This window comes from Seriola aureovittata, chromosome 1 (genome assembly GCF_021018895.1).
Source record: "Seriola aureovittata isolate HTS-2021-v1 ecotype China chromosome 1, ASM2101889v1, whole genome shotgun sequence".
Taxonomy (NCBI): Eukaryota; Metazoa; Chordata; class Actinopteri; order Carangiformes; family Carangidae; genus Seriola; species Seriola aureovittata.
In genome coordinates this window covers 3,144,126-3,163,566 of record NC_079364.1, presented here as the reverse complement: position 1 = coordinate 3,163,566, position 19,441 = coordinate 3,144,126, and the positions used below count along the sequence as shown (strand labels likewise).

The 19,441-nt window shown below is 44.1% G+C and overlaps 1 protein-coding gene across 1 annotated transcript; it reads right to left on the bottom strand.

The window, feature by feature from the left end:
- Positions 1-172: 172 nt before the first annotated feature.
- On the bottom strand, positions 173-18,797 carry trpm5 (transient receptor potential cation channel, subfamily M, member 5). Its single transcript, XM_056371902.1, has 27 exons — positions 18,682-18,797; positions 18,175-18,402; positions 16,637-16,704; positions 15,463-15,619; positions 15,162-15,342; positions 14,468-14,634; positions 14,163-14,340; positions 12,751-12,815; positions 12,157-12,342; positions 11,752-11,851; positions 11,253-11,371; positions 10,564-10,905; positions 9,346-9,489; positions 6,429-6,552; positions 6,071-6,216; positions 5,144-5,256; positions 4,929-5,030; positions 4,161-4,419; positions 2,671-2,789; positions 2,434-2,566; positions 2,172-2,346; positions 1,801-1,969; positions 1,486-1,664; positions 1,102-1,234; positions 823-895; positions 605-695; positions 173-473 (listed from the first exon to the last, which is right to left on the bottom strand). The coding sequence occupies exons 2-27, from the start codon at positions 18,208-18,210 to the stop codon at positions 328-330; spliced, it is 3,705 nt and encodes a 1,234-aa protein (XP_056227877.1). The 5' UTR covers positions 18,211-18,402; positions 18,682-18,797; the 3' UTR covers positions 173-327.
- Positions 18,798-19,441: the final 644 nt, after the last annotated feature.

Here is a 19,441-nt window from a genome sequence, read left to right as displayed (position 1 = left end):
ATACATTGATACATTACTGTGTGATATTGCCATGTAACCAAGGATCAAAGATATGTCATCCATAAGTGACTTATTTGATAACTTGCTTTATCTTTTGTTGCTAAAATATTTCCTGTAAGAAAAGGTATTGAAAACTTGTTTAGAAAGTTTTACAACAAGAAAAAGCTGTGAACACATTCAACATCATTTTTATTCATTTAAAATAAGGTCCAAACCAAATCAAGGTTCCCTTTCCCACAACAATGATCATACCTCAAAATATTCTTAAAATCTCAGATATGCTACAAGAATTACCTGCGCATGTGCTAGCACCTACTATCATCACGTTTATTCATCAATGTAAGGAAGTTTTTTGTTAGCTCCGTATCCCGGGTGACCCGGTTTGGCTTCCCCTCTTTCCTGTTTGTCTTCTTTCTCTGGTTCTCCTTGAGCTGCGTCGTTGGAGCTGCTCGCCTTGTAGCCTGTTAGCGATGCTGAAATTGAATGCCATATTAATATTCAAAATAAATATAAAATGCATACAGTGGTGCTAGAATGGCTGTTGTGTTTTGTCTGTTGTCATAGTATGAGTCAGTCTTTCCTGTGTCAGGTTTTTTTGACTCACGTGGAGATCTCGGAGCTTCTTTCCCACACTTGAGTGTGCTCTGAGCAAAGCACTCTGCCATCCAGGACAACACCTCTCCACAATATCTGACCTAGAGACGGGTGAGCCAGAAACCAGAGACTTAGTGCTTCCTAGATTTTTAATTTGAAACATGTTGAGGAAAATGCAAGCAGGTGATGTGTGAAATCGTGCTGTTGAGGTCACTTTTCCAGGTTTACCTGAGCCTCCATGGATGCCAGTCGTTTCTCTTGGTCCTTAAACCCACTGACAATCCTCAGCAAGCTCTGAACCCTTGGTATCAAACAAAAATCAGTTAAAAACATATTCAATGCTGCAGTGATCGTTTTGTACCACCAGGGGGCAGAAGAGCTTTAAAACGAGCTACGGCGTGGTGCTGGGCAGGTAGTGTAGACTGTATAAAAAAGGATTTTATCTTGCTATGATGAGAGCGCATGACAGTTTTATCCACAGTAACACAATTGCAAAATGACAATTACTTAGAGGAGGTGCTCTTGAGTCTCTCCTCACTGCTTTCCCAATGCTGGCGCTCCAGTTTGGCCAGGTAGTTCTCTTTCTGCACCGTCTCCCATGTTATCAGCCTCTGGTCTAGCCCTGCCGGCAGCTCCCTCTCTGGCAAAACACACACACACACACACACACACACACACACTAGGAGGTAGTCCAATAACCAATTAACCAACAGGCAATTTCCAAGGACAGAGCAGGTGAAGGACAGAGATAAAAAACACAGTCTGTTTGCCTGTATTTCATTTAACCTAATTTTTAATTTAGCCAGATAAGCCACAAGGAACTACATCATGTGCTTGAAGTAATGAAATAGTCCGGAAATAAACGGAAATGTGCGTATGGACCCTTCATACCCAGGTGCTCCTGCTTGGACTCGGGCTGTTTGACCAGGCTGAGGAGGATCTGAGAGAGGTGGCTGATGATGATGAAGGGCGGAGCCAGTGCCGGACGGCTGTGGTATTCCACTATCAGGTTGTATCTCTGGAACTTCCAGAAGATGTCCGTGTTGCCCTGCACTACCTGGAATGTGTAGCTGTAAATGGGTAAAAAAGAAAGAAGAAGAAGAAGAAGAAGAAAGAAATAAAAGCCAATAAAATGTACAAAGAAGCCATCAGCTCAACTCATTTCATCAGATGGACAATCATGGGGGCAGTTTCCTGGATTCCCACCTGAACATGGCAATAAGCAGATTGAGCAGCAGGACATTGGTGACAAGAAGGAAGATAACCAGCAACAGAATGACCAGCCAGTTGGCATAGATGTTGGGACACGGCGGCCGTAGGCCCATGATAATCTCCTCTGAGTCATCGGTGCAGTTAATTTCAGGCATGCGAGCAGCTGTGCTCCGTTTATGAAAGAACAAGAAAATTAGATTAGCATTCAGCAACATTCAGGCCAACAGAGAGCCATCCCGGGCTGCATGAATGAACAAAATGTAACATGACAATAAACTGTCACGCTGCACAGCACACATTTGGAAGTCGCATCTTCTTTATACCAATTAAATATAGAAGAAATGTTGCATCCGCTGTGATTTTACCATCTATTTCCTCCAAGGGGATCTGACCGAAGATGTGCAGGTAGGGGCGGTACAAGGCTCTGCGAAACACCCAGTCGATCCTGGGGTCGTTGGGGTGGAGGAGAGCCTGGGTGGCAACGCCGTACGCAATGAGCCACACGCTCAGGAAGAAGAGGAAGAAGAAAACATCCTTCATCTGGCGGATGGAGAAACGGACATGTATTCATCTGTGACCAAGAACTTCACTCTCATGTTGAGACAGTGGTATTTTTGCTCCGCTCACCATTCTCTCCACAATAATGATCTTGGGGCCGAGCTGCTTGTGGATGGCAAAGATGTGGATGAGACGTAGAGTGAAGACCATGAAGTCTATGGCCAGCACGGTCCTCCCTGCCTCATAGGTGTGATCGACCATCCTGCAAAATCCAATTAACACGGACATTACTCTTTCATTTCTGCCCCTCCTTCACATTCTGTCATTAGTTCATTCATTCCTTCATCTTCATTTTTTTTTTATCACCTGCATGAAACCCCAACAACAAAGAGTGAGATGGCGACCATGTCGCACTTGTTCCAGTTGTCCTCGACATAGAGCTTGAACTTCTTCAAGATGCTCATCTCTTCATCCGTGAAAAAGCTCTGCGTCATAAAAGACAGTTGATGTTTTACTATAAGACATAGACAGTTGTAAAGGGAGTTCAAGAGGAGATCACAGCGATTTATCTTTGATACCAAAAGTGTGATCTGACATTTATTTCTGTTTCATTTCTCATTCCGACATTTCTTTTTCCGATCATACTCTTTGACCCTTTGTGTGGTTTAGTGGCATCATTAATCTGATAGAAAGTGATGTGTGTGTCACTGTTCTGTTTTGTTTTGACAGAAACTAAAATTTATTATATACAGTGTTTGTAATGTGCCTCCTTGAACATGTTGCTATTGGCTGAAAGAATGGGACAAAATAAATCAGTTATATATTTTTAAAAAATGAAAACATTGTGCGCTGGTGTGAAGTTTCCATTCATGTACCCTGAAGAATTCCAGATGTTTATAGGTAGATGAGGCTTGAACAAACCTTTGAACCTTTTATCCATCAGCTGTGTCTGAACAGAGGTTATTTTCTCTCTCTACTAGAGCTCAGTAATAATTCTCTCATGTAATCACGCCCTCGGCCAGGTCACACACCGGAGCTCTATTCAGACACACCTGCAGCACCAGACGGGAGTTAGACTGCACAATGTTCAGGGGGAATAGTCTATATATAGATATACATATATAGCAACATACTGTACATGTTGTCACAGCTTTGTGAGAGCGAGGAGTCTTGCACCGGCTCATCTATTAGATTTAAAAAGCTGGTAAACCCATAATCTCTAACCTTGTTCTACGACAATTATGATAAGAAACAGGGGCCCCATTGGCACTGTCCTCCTTTAGGGAGAAGCAGGCACCCCAGAGCCATCCCTTTGAAGGCACAGGAGCCCTGCTGGGTTTTGGTAGCAGGCCAGAGCCGCCTGTGGCACTATGGTGGTTCTTTTTTTGGAAACCCGCGCCATAGTTCTGTTCAGCTCAGGGACTTTCTGAGATGCACGTTGAAAAGTGAGCCGGAGGGGGGGAAACGGAGGTGAAGCCCTGTCTCATCTGGGGCTTTTGTGCCCATGGGAGCAAGTCTGAACGGGATCAGTGAAATAAGGGCTCATGCTTGTCTGACCTGGCTCATCGGGAGGGAGTCGGGCAGAGAGGTGAAAGGCTCATGAATCCTTAAAGCCCCAGAGAGAATGAGCTCATTGCAGCGATTCACATCAGATCCCACTCAGATGTGTCTGTGTTGGCAGGTATGAACTCTGTCACGCGAGCACGTCTAATAAAAATGGCAGAGCTTCAAAATGGGTGTCACACTGCGTAGACTGATAGGTGTGGAAAACCTAAAAAGAAATCACTAAATAATGATCTGAGAACTTGAAAAATCTGTTTGGAAAAAGCAGCGAGGCCGGATGCTTTGACGGTCACCTGCCGAAGCTCCTCCAGCACCAATGTGAAGACCCAGAAGTAGAGCATGATCTCCGGGGCCCCGGGACCAGAGGGCGGCGGTGGGCGGAAGTCAAGCAGGAGCACGTAGGTGAAGAGGCAGAGGAAGGCGAAGTACATGATGACGTTACCGAGGAACACGGTGACGGGAGCGCTCCAGAAGCGACGCCAGCGGCGGATTAAGAAACGCCACCAGACAGAGGCACAGCTCTGAGCTGCTGGATCTCCAGGTGGAGAGTCCCTGGAAATCAAAGGGGTTTTTATTAACATACAAAACATAACAAGTATATAATGATCTAAACACCTGGTGTATCCTGGCCTCTTTAATTGGAACACGGGAATATTACTGATGCTGCGTTAACGTTTGATGATCGGCTTTGATGATGCAGGGCTGGATGTACTCCAGGTTTTATGTTACGCCATTGCTGATGTACATTGTTTTGTGTGAGCTTCTGCGGTCTGTTTTTTAGCCATTTTTATTATGTTTCATGCATTTTGGCTGCAAGACAAGTGCAATTCCCCTCAGGGAAAAACAAAGTTGAATATACAGGAAGTTGAAATTAAGATGTGAATTGGTGTAGTGCATATGATTTTTATACTTTAGCTGAATTTGGGCTGAGGTCATGTGCAGCTTTATTGTATAATGCAGGGTACTGGAATGCTCACTTTTAAAAAAAAAAATTTAATCATTATTTAAAGATCAATTTAAGTATTATATGTTATATATTATATATTATATATATGACTCACAGAGGGTCATCATCGTCAGTCAACAGTAAAGCCTTCTCTGTATCCAGACTGTCCAGCTCCACAAACTGCTCGCGGCCGTTGCGGTTGTCAAGTTCCTCGTCACTGGGAAACACACAAACATGAGTGAGTCAGTGCAGCGCAACAAAACCAACCGTGCAGCACATCCGCACGGCTGGAGGGGCAAACGGTAGGGGGCAAAGCGTGAGACTGATCACCTGAACTTTATGAGGTTGGTCCAGATGAGCGGCGGACAGAAGAAAGACACCACTAGTTTGGAGATGGCCGTGTCTGTCGTCATCGCCCCCCACCAAATCTTTGTGAGGAGAGCCTGCGGTAAAACGTTTCGGTTTCATGTAATTTAGGGGAAAAAAATCATCAGATAGTTTCATTACAGGGGGGTAAACTAACTGAACAGGTGAATGATATTAACCACAAGAGGGCACCACAGGCCCGAGGATAGTTCTGCCTTACAGTTTGTGACTGTATCCATGGAAGCATCATGCAGGGAGTTGCCCCAGATGGTTCACAGGCAAAAAAATAAATAAATGAAAAATGCAAATTTTTCCACTTCGTCAAACCATTTCATGTCGTGTGTGAACCATGTCCTTCTCCACAACTCCTGCAGTTGCAGTTTGGGATGAGGAAATGCTTTTCTTGGTCATGTTCTTGTCGCAAACAGACCAGAAAAATCCATATTCTCTTGAAACATTACACGTTTACCAAAATATAATTAATGGTCTCACATTAAAAAAAGCCTATATCATTCCCACTGTGTGCTTTAAATACACTGTTACTTCACTGTCAAGACTTTTCTGCACACTAACTCTCTCTGATGACATTGAATTACCAATTAACTCCCAATAATGATTTTCTAATGACAAAGACGTCTGTTGCAGGGATATTTAGACAAGAGGGAGCATGAGCTATGGATTTGAAGTAGGTGTGCAATGCCCTGGAAAAGTGTTTGATAACTGCAGTACTTCAATACTAATAGAGGGCAGCAAAATAAATCACCTACTTCTCTACATCAAACACACAATACTTTGAAACTGTTGGGTGAAAGTTAAATGTTTTTACAATAGCTGAAAGAATCAGTTCAATCAGAACCAAATGTGGAGCATATGAATGCGTCTCCTTGTTACCTGCACTCCGTCGTGGGCAAAGAAGGATTTGGCGTCTGCCTCTGTTGCCAGGTTGAGGACTGTAGATTTGCTCCAGCAGTGTGTTCTCCTCACCAACAAAGCATAAGCTCTGTCTTCACTGTTTGAGTAACACTCTCCAAAGACATCTGCCACAGTAACAGGTACACAGTGTCAAACACTCGGCTTCATTTGAAGCATTCGCACATTCAGATTCATGCTTTACTCGCTCCCGCTGGATCGTGTTTGTGAAAGACGGCGCCGTCAGGAGGTCAGTGAACATACCTCTTGCTATGTTTGACCCTTACTTTTTCCCCGATCACACGCTCAACCCTCGTCGTTGGACGGTTCACGTACTCACCAAGTGCAAACTGCTCGTACTTGGCCTCCTTCATGCTGCGTGCAGACTCAGCCTCAGATTCCAGTCGTGCCATCTCTTTCAGAATCTTACAACCCGCCAGCGCTGCCGCAACCGCCTCAGGGCCCTGAAGGATTAAAAGAAAGCTGAATCCAAGAAATGGGTTTGAGAGAGGGATCTGAGAAATCTAGTTTAGACTTTTAGTGAGCTGCGTAGTTGGCATCGAAATGCATGTGTGCATCCAGCTGCAATAGATACGTTCCTATCTCCAAGTCCACCCCCAGTTTCTGAAGGTCCACTGTTTGATTTGGCCATGAAAATTACAGCTCTACCACACAGTATATAATTACCCTGCCTATGAACAAAACCTTTACAGCTTCGGATGATATCAGTATCTCAGACGTAGCTGCTGCCCCCCCCCCCCCCCCCCCGGGTCCCAGAGGTCAGGGGTCAACTACCTCTGTATGAAGTGACTGTCAATACAAGAGAGGAAAAATGGCCACAAAGTGACACAAAAACCACCTCAAAGGTCCAAAACTTTGTTGTCGTTTTGTGTCTCTTTCAGCCTGGAGCTCCTATACAGCAGGGCGGGGTGGGGTGTGTGTCTGTGTGTGTGTGTGTGTGTGTGTGTGTGTGTGTGTGTGTGTGTGTGTGGGGGGGGGGGGGGGGGGGGGGGGGGGGCTTTTACCTGTCTGTGCCCAGGAGCCAATTTCCTTATAATCCGTCCATGGTTTGTGTGTGATAGCAGGCTCTAACCCCACGTTTTGAATTTTAACAATGCAGTTTCTTACACCCTTGGAGTCTCACCTTGGATGTTCCTTCTACTGAGAGAGAGAAATCTTACTACAACCTTGATGGGCCCCACCAATGTTTTTGCATGAGTTTGGCCTATTTTTTTCCATTCATGAACACTTATCATTTCTGCTTTTATTTCCTTCATTTCTTAAGCATTTCCTTGGTTTTAAGCCTTTTGTGTGCGTTTTTGCTTCATTCCAAACTTTCATTTAAGTTTATTTCAGTGCACAATAAAGAAAAACAAAAAAACAACTTGAACCGTCCTCAGTATCGAGTAATTCATCAAGTCTTCATGTACCTTTTAAGTTATTTTGTGGTTGCATACAGATGTGCTTGAAAGCGCAAACTGATCTGCATCATCATCATCATCATCTCTGTATGTTGATATTAAAACGTATTGAAATAGATGGAAACCAGTTGTTGTAAATATGCTCTTTTGGCCTCTTGCTGAGAGCTAAGATGAGAACATGAACACGACTCTGTCTATTCAATATCAAGATGGTTAGCTTAGCTTAGCATAAAGACTGGAACTGGCTCTGTCTAAAGCAGCAATGCTCCTGGCCAAGAAATAACCCCAGCACATAAAACCCCAGTAAAGCCACAACTTGTTGTCTTTACACTTCAGCTTTTGTACAGATTAATCAAGTGCGATATAATGCATTAGTTAATTAGCTTCAGAGGTGCTGGTAAGTAAACGTGTCACTTGTGGACAGTCTTTATGCTAAGCTAACTGTCCTCTAGGTTGAGCTTCACATCTAACGAGCAGATTTGAAAGTGGTATCAATCTTCTCATCTATCCCTCAGCAAGACACTGAACAAACTTATTCACTTATATGTTGAACCATCTCTTTAAACCAGCGTTTTAACGTCAGATTGATTTCTTGTCCATCACGCGCACATGTGAGGATTGAGGGAAGAGGATGAGACAGAAGCCGACCGATAATCACTGTACTCTTCCTCGCAAAGAAAACCATCACTCCGTCCTTTCAAGGAACAGACCGGCGTCGTCTCTTATGGCACTATAGTACATTATATTGTCATTTTCTATAATCAACAAGTAATAGCAACCTTTACTTTGCAGGAGCAACATCGAGGAGCAACGTGACAAATGTGTATATGAAGAGCAACACACTCAAACACAGGGCTCTGCATTTGAAGTTACACCTAGAGCTGTGGACCTCAGACCTCTTTATTTAAATGATGAATGGTTTTCTGTATGTTTACGCTGCATAATGTCACTCCTGGGCCCATATGTATGTGCATATTCATTTCTGAGATATTCTGCTTGCATAAGCTCGCCTGCAAGGGTAATTGTGATGAGGCCTTCAACACGAGAGATACTTCAAACAATCAAATTATGAATGCAGATATCCCGGTCAGAGTCTGAGTGGTGAAACGATTTGCAGTGGTGGTTGTGGGGGTGGGTGGGGGGTGGGTGGGTGGGTGGGGGGGTGTACACACAGTGAATGCAATTACCATAATTTCAGATAATGTTTGAAATAAGACGCAGGGAAAGGAGCACATCGCGGTGACCGCTTGTGAGATTACAGTAATTGGCTCCCCTTGGATCAGGGGAGGGCAATAAAGAAATAAAAGGCGCCTTGAAAATATGTTGAAAACAAAGAGCAATTACCAGTGACGGGTGTCATTTAAACTGTTCATAGAGCATCCATTACATGTCAGGATATATTTCTCATTAACTTCCTCAGGACTTCAGACACGCCTGCACCACCTCACCACTGGTGCGCCGCTGCTTGAATATACTGCCCCAGCCAGCGGCCTGACCTTCATTTGAATAATGTTCTTGGAGATAAGATAGCTTTTTAGTTCACCTCAGCTCTTGGTAAATATGCCGTTTGCCGAGCTCTTTTATCTAGAGTGACATTTTCATATGGCAGGACTGACCTGCACTTGCACTGCGCCGGCCCACATTACTCATGTTCATGCTGAATTCAGAATACAAACTAGCACAGTATAATTCATCTCACTTAAGTTTGGTTTGAGTGTTTGTTTTTTGGTTTTTTTGCCAATGCCAGGCAAAATTCGACTTTTATTGATTGAAGCGCCGAGCACTGAGCGAGCACGAGCTGGAACTGAAAACAGTAAAGAAGCTGACAAGACTGACCATGGCCCAAAAGTAGTTAGCCATCTGCTGTCGGTTCTGAAGGACGGCCCAGAGGAAGAGATCCCTCCAAGGATGTTCAGAGCGCTCCTCTAACTCAGCCAGGTTCTTCTGGCTGTGGAACAGTCGACCCTTCGCCGGCTTCTCCTGGAGCACACAGACAGCACACTACATGTATTAAGTCTACTCAGTTTGCAGAACATGCCGTTATTAGATAAGTCGTACAATCTATGGCAGTCAATATTGTAAAACCAATTACTCCCTCTGCCAAGACGGGGATTTTTGCTTGGTAGTCTGTCTGTCTGTCATATCTCCGAAAATGCAGAGAGTGATTTCTACGAAACACGCTGAACAGACAAACCTTGAGCCAAAAAAAACAAAAAAACAAAAGCAATTTGATTTTGTTCATGGTCTGATGTGTAATTTCCTCCCTGAGATTATCACCTTTTTTTTTTAGCTGTGCAGCATGATACAAACGACATACGTTACACAACAGAGAGAGAGGTCATTAATATGCACATCCTGAGGATATGTTAAGACAAGATTTCTCAGGATGTAACTGCAGATTTGCGATGATGATCCATGGCCTCTTCCTCTCTGCAGTTATGGTGAAAGTGAAGCAGTGCCCCCCCCCCCCTAACTTGGGGGGTCTGGATCTGTGCAGGGGGGCTGCATCATGACAAACAGGGCTACACAAATCAAATCCAATTTTCCATGACTTCAATAACATGATGTAATTCCTGAAACAGTATCACGGGGTAACGCAGATGGAAGATCCTCCCAAAGGGTAAAAACAATGGGACGTCACTTTAGGAGAGAAAAGCTGAGAAAGAAGAGCAGGATTAACTAAAAACTGTGATGAAGTTATTGGTCTGACTTTCTGTTTCACTTCTGCAGGATGAGAGTCACCGTTTTCCAGGAAGTGAGTTTACCATGAAGTCTGCACATCGTCTATTTCTCTGCATCCTCCAGTTTGAAATGAAACAGTCTGAGAGGGTTAGGAGTGAAATATCACTCTCTGCTCACAACTCTCAGACAAATGCAAACTGTGTCAAAGGGTCACAAACACACATCACTTCACTTTATGGCGTCACAGGTTGAAAAGGATGAGAGCAGCTGCAAGACACAGCAAAAGGTGGAACCCAATTCATCATCTGAAGGATTTCTTATTCAGTGCAGTGTATACAGTTTACTGGAGCTTTTGTGACAGAGTACACTCACTGTGGGACTCTTCTGGTAAAAGCCTTTGCAGGAGTCATGGAGGAAGTCCTTCAGCACCTTGGCGACCTCGTACAGGGTGAAGCGGGGTTTCCCCTGCTCGGGCGGGTGGTGCCCAGGTGGACCGGGCGACCTGGCGGCTCCGAGCAGGAGCTGCTTCTCCTCGTACTTTTTGAGGAGCAGGTTGTGCAGCAGGCTCTTCTCTGACACGCACCAGTAGAGCTCCTGCAGGCGACCGTACGTAAGGAACTCGCCCAGGTTCACCCCGTTGTCCACAAAAAGGCGCACAAAGTCTGGTTTGTCATTGATCAGCGCGTCCATCATCACCTCTTCCAGGTCGCACGCCTGCAAAGATCCACGTGTTACAGTGACTCACAGAGCAGTGGAAAGGTTTTTGTAATTGCTGGGTTCTTTTCTTATTTACTAAAATGTGCACTGGCTTGCCACTCTTGTTTTTGTGCTGTCTAATGAGTCACTCGTCAATAAATCATTTTCATATTGATTGAATACAAATAATGACAAATAGGATTAAAAATAAAAGAAAAGCTCAGACAAGCTTTTTTCTGGCTCTAGGGATGGAAGACATTCATGATTGAACTTTTCTTTGTTAAACACACTGAATATAAGACTAATGTAATGTAATTACCGGAGTGTGACAAACCTCTAATCAGATCACTCTGTATTGATCTCACCTTCCACTCCACATCCCCGTTGAAGATGTCACTCTTGGCGATGTCCACCCGGTTCCAGGCCACAGCCAGCTTCAGTTCATCCAGGAAGTCCTGAGCTTCCTGACTTTGGCTCTTACAAGCTGATGCGCAAACACACAGACACACAAGATGTCAACAAATTATGAAGGGCCCGAAATGTCAAGGCTATCTCTCTCTCTCTCTCTCTCTCTCTCTCTCTCTCTCTCTCTCTCTCTCTCTCTCTCTCTCTCTCTCTCTCTCTCTCTCTCTCTCTCTCTCTCTCTCTCTCTCTCTCTCTCTCTCTCTCTCTCTCTCTCTCTCTCTCTCTCTCTCTCTCTCTCTCTCTCTCTCTCTCTCTCTCTCTCTCTCTCTCTCTCTCTCTCTCTCTCTCTCTCTCTCTCTCTCTCTCTCTCTCTCTCTCTCTCTCTCTCTCCATGCAACTGCAAAGTCAAATTGCAAGTTTCTTGATCACATACAGTAGCTCTCACAACAAGTGCTTTACCCTTGACGAGAGCTTTGAGAATGACTGTATCCAGCTCCGAGCTCTCCTGCTCGGGGTCGTGCACGGTGAGGAGATGCCCGTGATCAAGTATCTTCTGGATCTGATTGGCAGGATGACAGTCAGTTATTATTAACACCCCACTTGATTTAAGTTATGTGTATTTTTACAACCGTTTCCCTGTGTATGTCGGCTTGAAAAAAAAAAATCTCACATTATTGGTATCTTTCCCTCCTCCTTCAAACCCTTAATTAGGTCATCACATACAATTTTTGAAGATAAGGCTGAAAAATCCCACATTAGCTCCTCTCGCAATCTTTCCCACTGTGCCCCATTTTTCTGGCAGTGCTGGAGATGTGTGCGTATCCGTGTATGCGCCTGCCTCCGTGCTGTGCACATCGCTCTCACCAGCTTGACCCAGTTACTGATGTCTGTGCTGTGGTGGGCATTTGGAAAGGTGTCCAGCAGCAGCTCGTGAACACTGTCCGTATCCCAGCACCCCTTATTCATCAGCGTGACGAGGATGTCGGCCACGCCTCCCGAGCCTGCCAGGATCAGCCATGGTGTTGAATTGCCAATGCCTTTATACATCCTCTGCAGAAAAAGGACACAGTGTTCAGACATGAAGACAAACTCACAAAATGGCATCATGTTTTTACTTAATAACTTCGCAATCGACAGACAGTCATATTGATCAGTGTAAACCGTCTCTAATCTCCTCAGTTATAGCTCTGTTTATGCAAATAAGCAGGGCAGGCTTTTGAGTTGAAGAGATTGGTTTTTGTGTAAACAGATATAATTTGTCTCACAGTCTGGCTCTGGCCCGCTACTTCAGGAGGCGGCCCAGACGAAATTTGATTCGGGGCCTAATTCTCAGGCCACTGTTCAAAGTGAGATTATTCACATTCACGTGACAAAACAGATATCTGGGTTTTAAAAAGTCTCTTCGCGGTCACGTCTAAAGTTCTTGAGTTGCTGATTGCGCAACGAAACAGAACTCACCTTTAGGATCTTGGGTTCCCCGTGGACCAAGAGACACAGAACAGGGATCTCAAAACTCCCCGCGCCTGAAGGAACCGAAAATTCATAACAATATAATTTGCATCTCAAGAGTGTGTAAAATTCATTATACCTCCCACTACTGTTTGACTGGTGCATCAGCTTCTCCTGTCAACCGCTAAACAACCACTGTCTGACTGAAGTTTTCTTCCCACACCAAGTGAAAAACATCTCTTTCACTGGTTCCCTTCGTCTCCCAGTTAAACCAAAGGATGACGTCACCTCACTGGTAAATTATGAGCGGTTGTGGAGGTCAACTGTTAAATGACAAAAGTCAGGAAGAATAAACATCAGTTGCATCCCTCTATCTGCTTTATGTTGTGACCCCTTTGTGAGGAAACCTACTATGTCTTATACAATGTGCTGGTGTTTCCCAGTAAGATAAAACATGATACAACCTTTCTCAACAGTGGTGTTGAAAGGAAGTAAGAGCGAACTGTAAAGCATTTTTCAACTTAAAAGTATCCTGGAGGTTTTAATGTCGCATGTTTTCCCTGTTTTGTTTGTTTTCGTACTCATGATTGTGCGAGTCACATGATTGGTTTCCCTGACGCTTGTTTGAGGCTGCTCCACTGGCCGTCAGGTGTTGGTGGTAAACGCACAAAGAAGCAGGCAGAGAAGAAGAGTGACTGCGAGCGAGCAGACGTGGATACGAACAAGCACAAATGAACTAAACACATTTGTTAGAGTAAAAACATGAACTCTGGAGTAAACAAACTCTTTGTTTGTTTTACGAGAGAACTCCAGACTACCTTTGATTGTTCAGGGTTTTTGCGGAGCAGCACCAGTTATCCACCTCATCCAAGTTTGTGGTTTAAAACCAAAAGAGAGAGAGAGAAAAACGTCTGCTCACTCGCTCCTCTCCAGGAGACAGTGCACACCTCTCTCCGGGAGTCTCTATTTCACTCTTTAAAATGCATTTTTTATTTCCCATGGGCGATGAGGAGTTTCACTTGCTGCCACAGTAAAAAAAAAAAACAACAGAGCTCTGAGCTGATGTGCGTTTACTCTACTACTGCATTTGTGTACAATTTAGATTTTACAACAAGCCACATAAAAAGGTCATAAAATATGAAGCAAGGGCTTTTTTAAGCTATCAGTATGTGAAGCAGCTACTTGCCACTGTGAAATAATGCTTAATGCATTATAAATAATATAATAATTCAATACCTCAAAAGAGACAATTTGTTAGAACGAGTGCTTCTACTTTTAATATTTAAATACGTTTTACAGTTTATAGTTCTGTAAATGTTATATAAGTAAACGTGCAGGACTCTGGTGTGGTGACTGGTGCTGGAGTAACAGATGCTCACTCTCATCACTGGTTCCCAGCAGGGACCTATAGACGGCTTTACCTCCGTAACCAGTGCGCTGAAGAGAGATGTGCTTGAGCAGCTTCACCCTCATCTCGCTGGTGGCTCCCGCTCTGTTGGGATCCTCCTCCACCAGCACAAAGTGAGAGTGGTGGCTGTCCAGGGAGTAGACCGACCCGTGAGGCAGGTCCTGTGGCTTGTACGCGACAGGCTCGTCCGGCTTGAAGGCGTGGATGCAGGCGTGCAGGGGAGACAGAGGACAGCGTTAACACAGTGGGTGAAAATATTTGCTGCTGTGTTGTCTTGTGTGTGTGTGTGTGTGTGTGTGTGCGTGTGTGTCCTGAAACCTTGGCAGTGAGGAGAGCTTGTCGGTCATGAATCATGTTCCATGGTGCGATGCCAATGGCCACTACTCGAACTTTAGAGGAGGTGCTCGCCAAGGAGTGATCTCTCACCGCCTGGCCCAAGTGCTTGGTGATGCCAAAGCGAAGGCCATTAGTTAAAATCCATGCACCTGAGAACAGAGAAGCAGTCACATACATACGTGTGTGTGTGTGTGTGTGTGTGTGTGTGTGTGTGTGTATGGGGTATTTGTGCAGACAAACCCTTATTACGTGTATGTATCAAACTAGAGAGCTGTGTCCTGGATTTCAGACGAGCAGCTGGTCTATTGATGATGCTAATTAGATTATCGCCTTATATAGTTGTGGTGCTAAAGCATTCAGCGTTAGTCCTCCTTACATACATTAAAATTCATGAAAATATTTGACCAATCATGCAATTAAAAAAAATCCTATAAATAATTCATGCCTCTTATTTTAGACCTCATACATCTAAATAAAAGACTGGCTTTCATCTCTGTGATGTGTTTTCTCGTAGTTCTGCTACTGGTCAACAGAGGGCGGCAGAGAACCCAGTCCCTGAGCGGTGCTTTCAAAACACAACGTTTTATTTGTTAATTATTATTATTATTATTATTATTATTATTATTATTATTATTATTATTATTATTATTATTATTATTATTATTATTATTATCACCTGTGCTCTGTGCAGCCTTCACAAGTCCTTTTCTCAGAGTGTCCCTGAGCCAGGGCTTCATCTGAGCCACCTCATCTCCTCCCACCAGTGCCACCACCAGGTGTGGAGGAGCCAGGCCCCACTCCTCCGTCAGCATCTGGTAGATCAGCACCGGGTCCGTGTTGCTGGACACCCTCATAAACTGAGTGGAAAGACACGAGTCGAAGTGTCAACAGTCCGACTCAAAAAAAAACAACAACATTTCATCTCCAAACTTTTCCTCCTTCTGTCACATAACCCCTGGGTGTTTGTCTAGTTTCACCTTTCCTCTCGTCTTTGTGGAGCCAACGAAGTCGATGTCGCCCACTCGTCCGGCGGCCCAGTGACTCCTCTCCCTCTTCATTCTGCTGGCCAGGCCTCTGGCTACATTCTCCAGTGTCTCATCCACCGTGGAGCAGCAGGAGCAGCCCAGCAGGACGCTGAGAGAAACACGCGTTAAATGGATATGTGAATTGTACCATACAGACCCTGCTACCAAAACACAACAGAAACCATCCTGTCCTGCTGCTCCTGCTGCTCCTGCTGCAGAGCTGTGGACTGAGGAGTCACTCTCTCGGCTTTTCAGTCTCTACTTTTGTCCATTTTGTCCATCGAGGAGTTTCTTGTGTTGTTCTGTTTGTTTGTTGTTTAGTGGGAGGCTTCTAATGCTGATCAAAGAAATTTCAAAAACATTTGCAGGAAAGTAAAGCCGTGGGTCGGGAACACAAAAATGATTAATTCCACCACGAAACTCCTGCACAGCCAAATAATGACTCCACGGGAATTATCTGTTTTTTTGACATCCCCCTTTTTTTTTTCTCTTCTGACAGATAATTGGACATCGAACAACTCATTATTCTCTACAACACTATAACCCTCACTTTAATTGGGCAAAGCTTTAATAATTTCCAGACGGGGTCATGATTCATATTATGTTGAGGCAGATCCAGATGCAGAGATGGATTCATTAAAAACAACTCATTTGGATGATGCTGCCCTGTTGAACGTTCTTTAAGACTTCTTTATAGCTCGGCCGCTTTGTCCTTAATCTGCTCTATCAAAAATGTAGCACTTTGCTTTTCTCAGTATTTAACACTGGACTTAAAGCTTTCCGTTCTACAGCGAGAAATAATGACCAGCTCTCATGAATTATTTAAATAGAAAACTGTACTTGGAATTAGTTAAGGCTTGTTAGTCCAGTGCAAATGTTTGCTTCCTGTAGCACCTCTTTCCACTTTGGCTGTGCTAATCACTGGACTGATCTGGATGCTTGCAAATGTCTCTTTTCAGACGCCGTGATGGTGATGTCTTTGTCGTGAATACTAATACAGCTCCGTCATTTGTTTCAGATAAGAGGTTTCTACCAACTGTGATGAATGTACTGTATTTATCACTTCATAGGGCTCATTACTGACTTCTACACACACACACACACACACACACACACACACACACACCTGTGCTCCTCCGACCACTCCAGTACGTCGCCACATCTCAGGCAGCGTGTCTGCGGCTGCAGTGTCCCCTGTAAACGAATGAACACCTGTGAATACGTCATGACCTACAGCTGGAAACCTTCTTAGAGAGACTCGTGGTCAATGCAAAGTTGGCAGAATTTTCATCCTCGCTTCGCATGCAAAGAGCTTCCTGCCTGATGTTTGAACTTGAAATATACAAACCGCTGTCAATCACATAAAGTGCGTGAAACAGAGGAAAACCGCGTCACGGCGTCGAACCTCTGAACCCTTCTGACGTCAGTGTGCACGACGTTGCTTTCGACATCACGACTTGGTTTTGTCGAGTAAGTTATTGTTTTCCCGGCTGAAAACAGCCACAGTCTGTTTATCTCTGAGTGATTCTTTTCATGAGAATAAACGACACCCGGGTTCAGACGGTAAACTCGTTCATTATTGATATGATTATCCATTTGCCTGAGTAAACACAGACTTTTATCAGCCAGCGTTATTTGCATGGGCACTTGAGCTGCTGGTTGAAAGATGAATAAAACAATGAGGCAACACAAGCGGCTATTGCACTGACAAAAAGCAGTGGTGTGCCCGTGCACGTTGAATTAAACACAGAGTTTTTAATAGAATTGTGGTGCTGCGGTTAACACCGTCTGCTTTCATGTAAGTGTTGTCTTGTGGGAGCCTTTATTTGACTACAGCTCTGAGTCTGGGAGGGAGAAGACTACTGGGCATGCAAACAGGACGATTTGCATGCAGAGGTAGAGGAGGAGAGGACGTCCAGCTGTGCGCGTTTTGTGTTTCACCAAAAAAAACAACAAACACCTTTACACACAAAACACACTTTACATCTTTCTTTGGACCCAACAATCTCCTCTTAGACACATGCAGGAAACCGTTCCTCTTGAAATTTAAACACAAAAAGCTTCAACAAAATAAAATCCTTTTGTGAAAAGCAGTTTCTGTGAATGCAGCGATGCACATACTGTATATCTTACAGGCTTATATCTTAAGGTTTGCTATGAAAGGACATAATTAGGAACCAATATTGTACAAATTGTGGTTTAAAAATCCAGAAAAGGGACGTGGCTCCTCATATTTTTAACACCATAAACCACGAGAGTTAAAAAGTTTGTGAGTATTGAAAGTATTGATTTAAAGCTGATTATTGATTAGGAGAAACACATAAAATGTGTCTTCATTAGTAATACTGTGGGTATATTAGAGCTTCTCTTTGAGAAAATGATTAAACCCACAACTTCTGCCTCATCTTCAGGTCGACTGTAATTATAACCTCCAGGTCTAGAATCATGTAAAGTTTTACTCTATTCAACACATAAATCTCAGGATGAATCTCCCACATTGTGCTGCCGCCCTTGACATACAGAAACACAGTGTGAGTGGAGGAGGAGGAGGAGGTTGTTAAAACATTCATCATCAGCTACAACATATATATTATACCAGGCAGAATTCTTTCACATTGAGGTGTGAAGTGAATAAACAGAGAAACCATACTCCACCATACTCACCAGAGGTGTGTCTTGTCTCTGCTGCATGGCTGACATCGACGCTCCTCGACTCCTCCGGCCACCACGCACCTGTGAGAGCTTTTCATTCCTCCCATCCCTCAGGTCAGCCACCCGGGGCCCGTCAGGAAGTGGGACAAAGGTGGGGCTCTCCCTCCGGCCAATCCCGACACGGCCTCGCTGCCTTGCTTTGCATGTTGGTCAGCCGCTCCCATCAGCACCAAAACACTCCTAAAGACAGACACTCACAAGAATCCTTTACTGTTCAAGTCCAAGTCATGCGCAACTAAAGAATTATACAGAATTAAAAATGCAAATTGCAAATCAGCAGCACGGAAAATAGATTAATGCAACAAAAAAAACTGTCATTTTTCCCATTAGCTTCTGTCAGTGTGACAACTTTGCCATTTTTAATATGAGTGAAATGGAGACGATGTGTAATATATATCAGAAAGATTGTCTGACGAGTTCCATGATAGTATTGTGCACCATCATAACATCTATGCTTACTTTTCTTTGCTCGGCCTCCATTGCAGCACAGATCCGTCAGTGCTGGACTGACAGCTTAGAGAGGGGAAAGTGAACGGCCCCTCCCCTCACTGCCATCACTGAGGTGCCCTTGTGCAAGACCCATAATCCCCAATGTTTCCAGTGGAGCTGCCCAGTGATCAGGTTGAATCAGACTGGGATTTAACTGGCAGCTTGGGAAGTATTTAACAGTGTGAGTGAGAGCGGCGCCTCCTTCAAGTTTCTCAGCCAAAAAAATCTGTTTAATCAAGCAGAAATTATAATATAATTAACATAAAGTAACCAAATTGATTTGGTTTCTAACACAAATACAAAAAAAAAATTACTTTAGAACCTCCTTAGAACAACTCTTCTTTCACTGGGGACAAAAAGCAATTAAAGCAATGACTTTTTAATTACTATAGTCATGACCTATATGTAACTGAAACTAAATCCCCTCTTCCTGACTTGAACTACTTTTCATTTTAGACCATGCACTTACTTTCAGCCTCATCTTGGCAGGAGGACTTTGGCAGCAGAGGCGCCTGTAGTGGCCACTCATCGCTGTTCCCTGGAGGCTGAAGTGCGCTGCAGCGGGTTGGTACCGTCTCATTCAGAGAGAGTGTTTTGCACTGGGTGGCAGCTCGCAGCCGTGCAAATGAAAAGTAGGATGAACTCTCAGTGACAAGATTTTGTGTTGAAAAGGTAAATGACATCAGACATTGACTCAGAACTGATGGTTACTTAGAGGGCAGACTTCCAG

Bases quoted from the DNA above. Each gene is read 5' to 3' on its own strand.
- trpm5 (XM_056371902.1), bottom strand. From the start codon at position 18,210: ATGTCAGCCATGCAGCAGAGACAAGACACACCTCTG. The intron at 1,970-2,171 runs GTAAAATCACAG...AACGGAGCACAG, and splicing joins CCCCTTGGAGGAAATAGATG to CTGCTCGCATGCCTGAAATT. The intron at 1,235-1,485 runs GTATGAAGGGTC...GTGTTTTGCCAG, and splicing joins GTCCAAGCAGGAGCACCTGG to AGAGGGAGCTGCCGGCAGGG.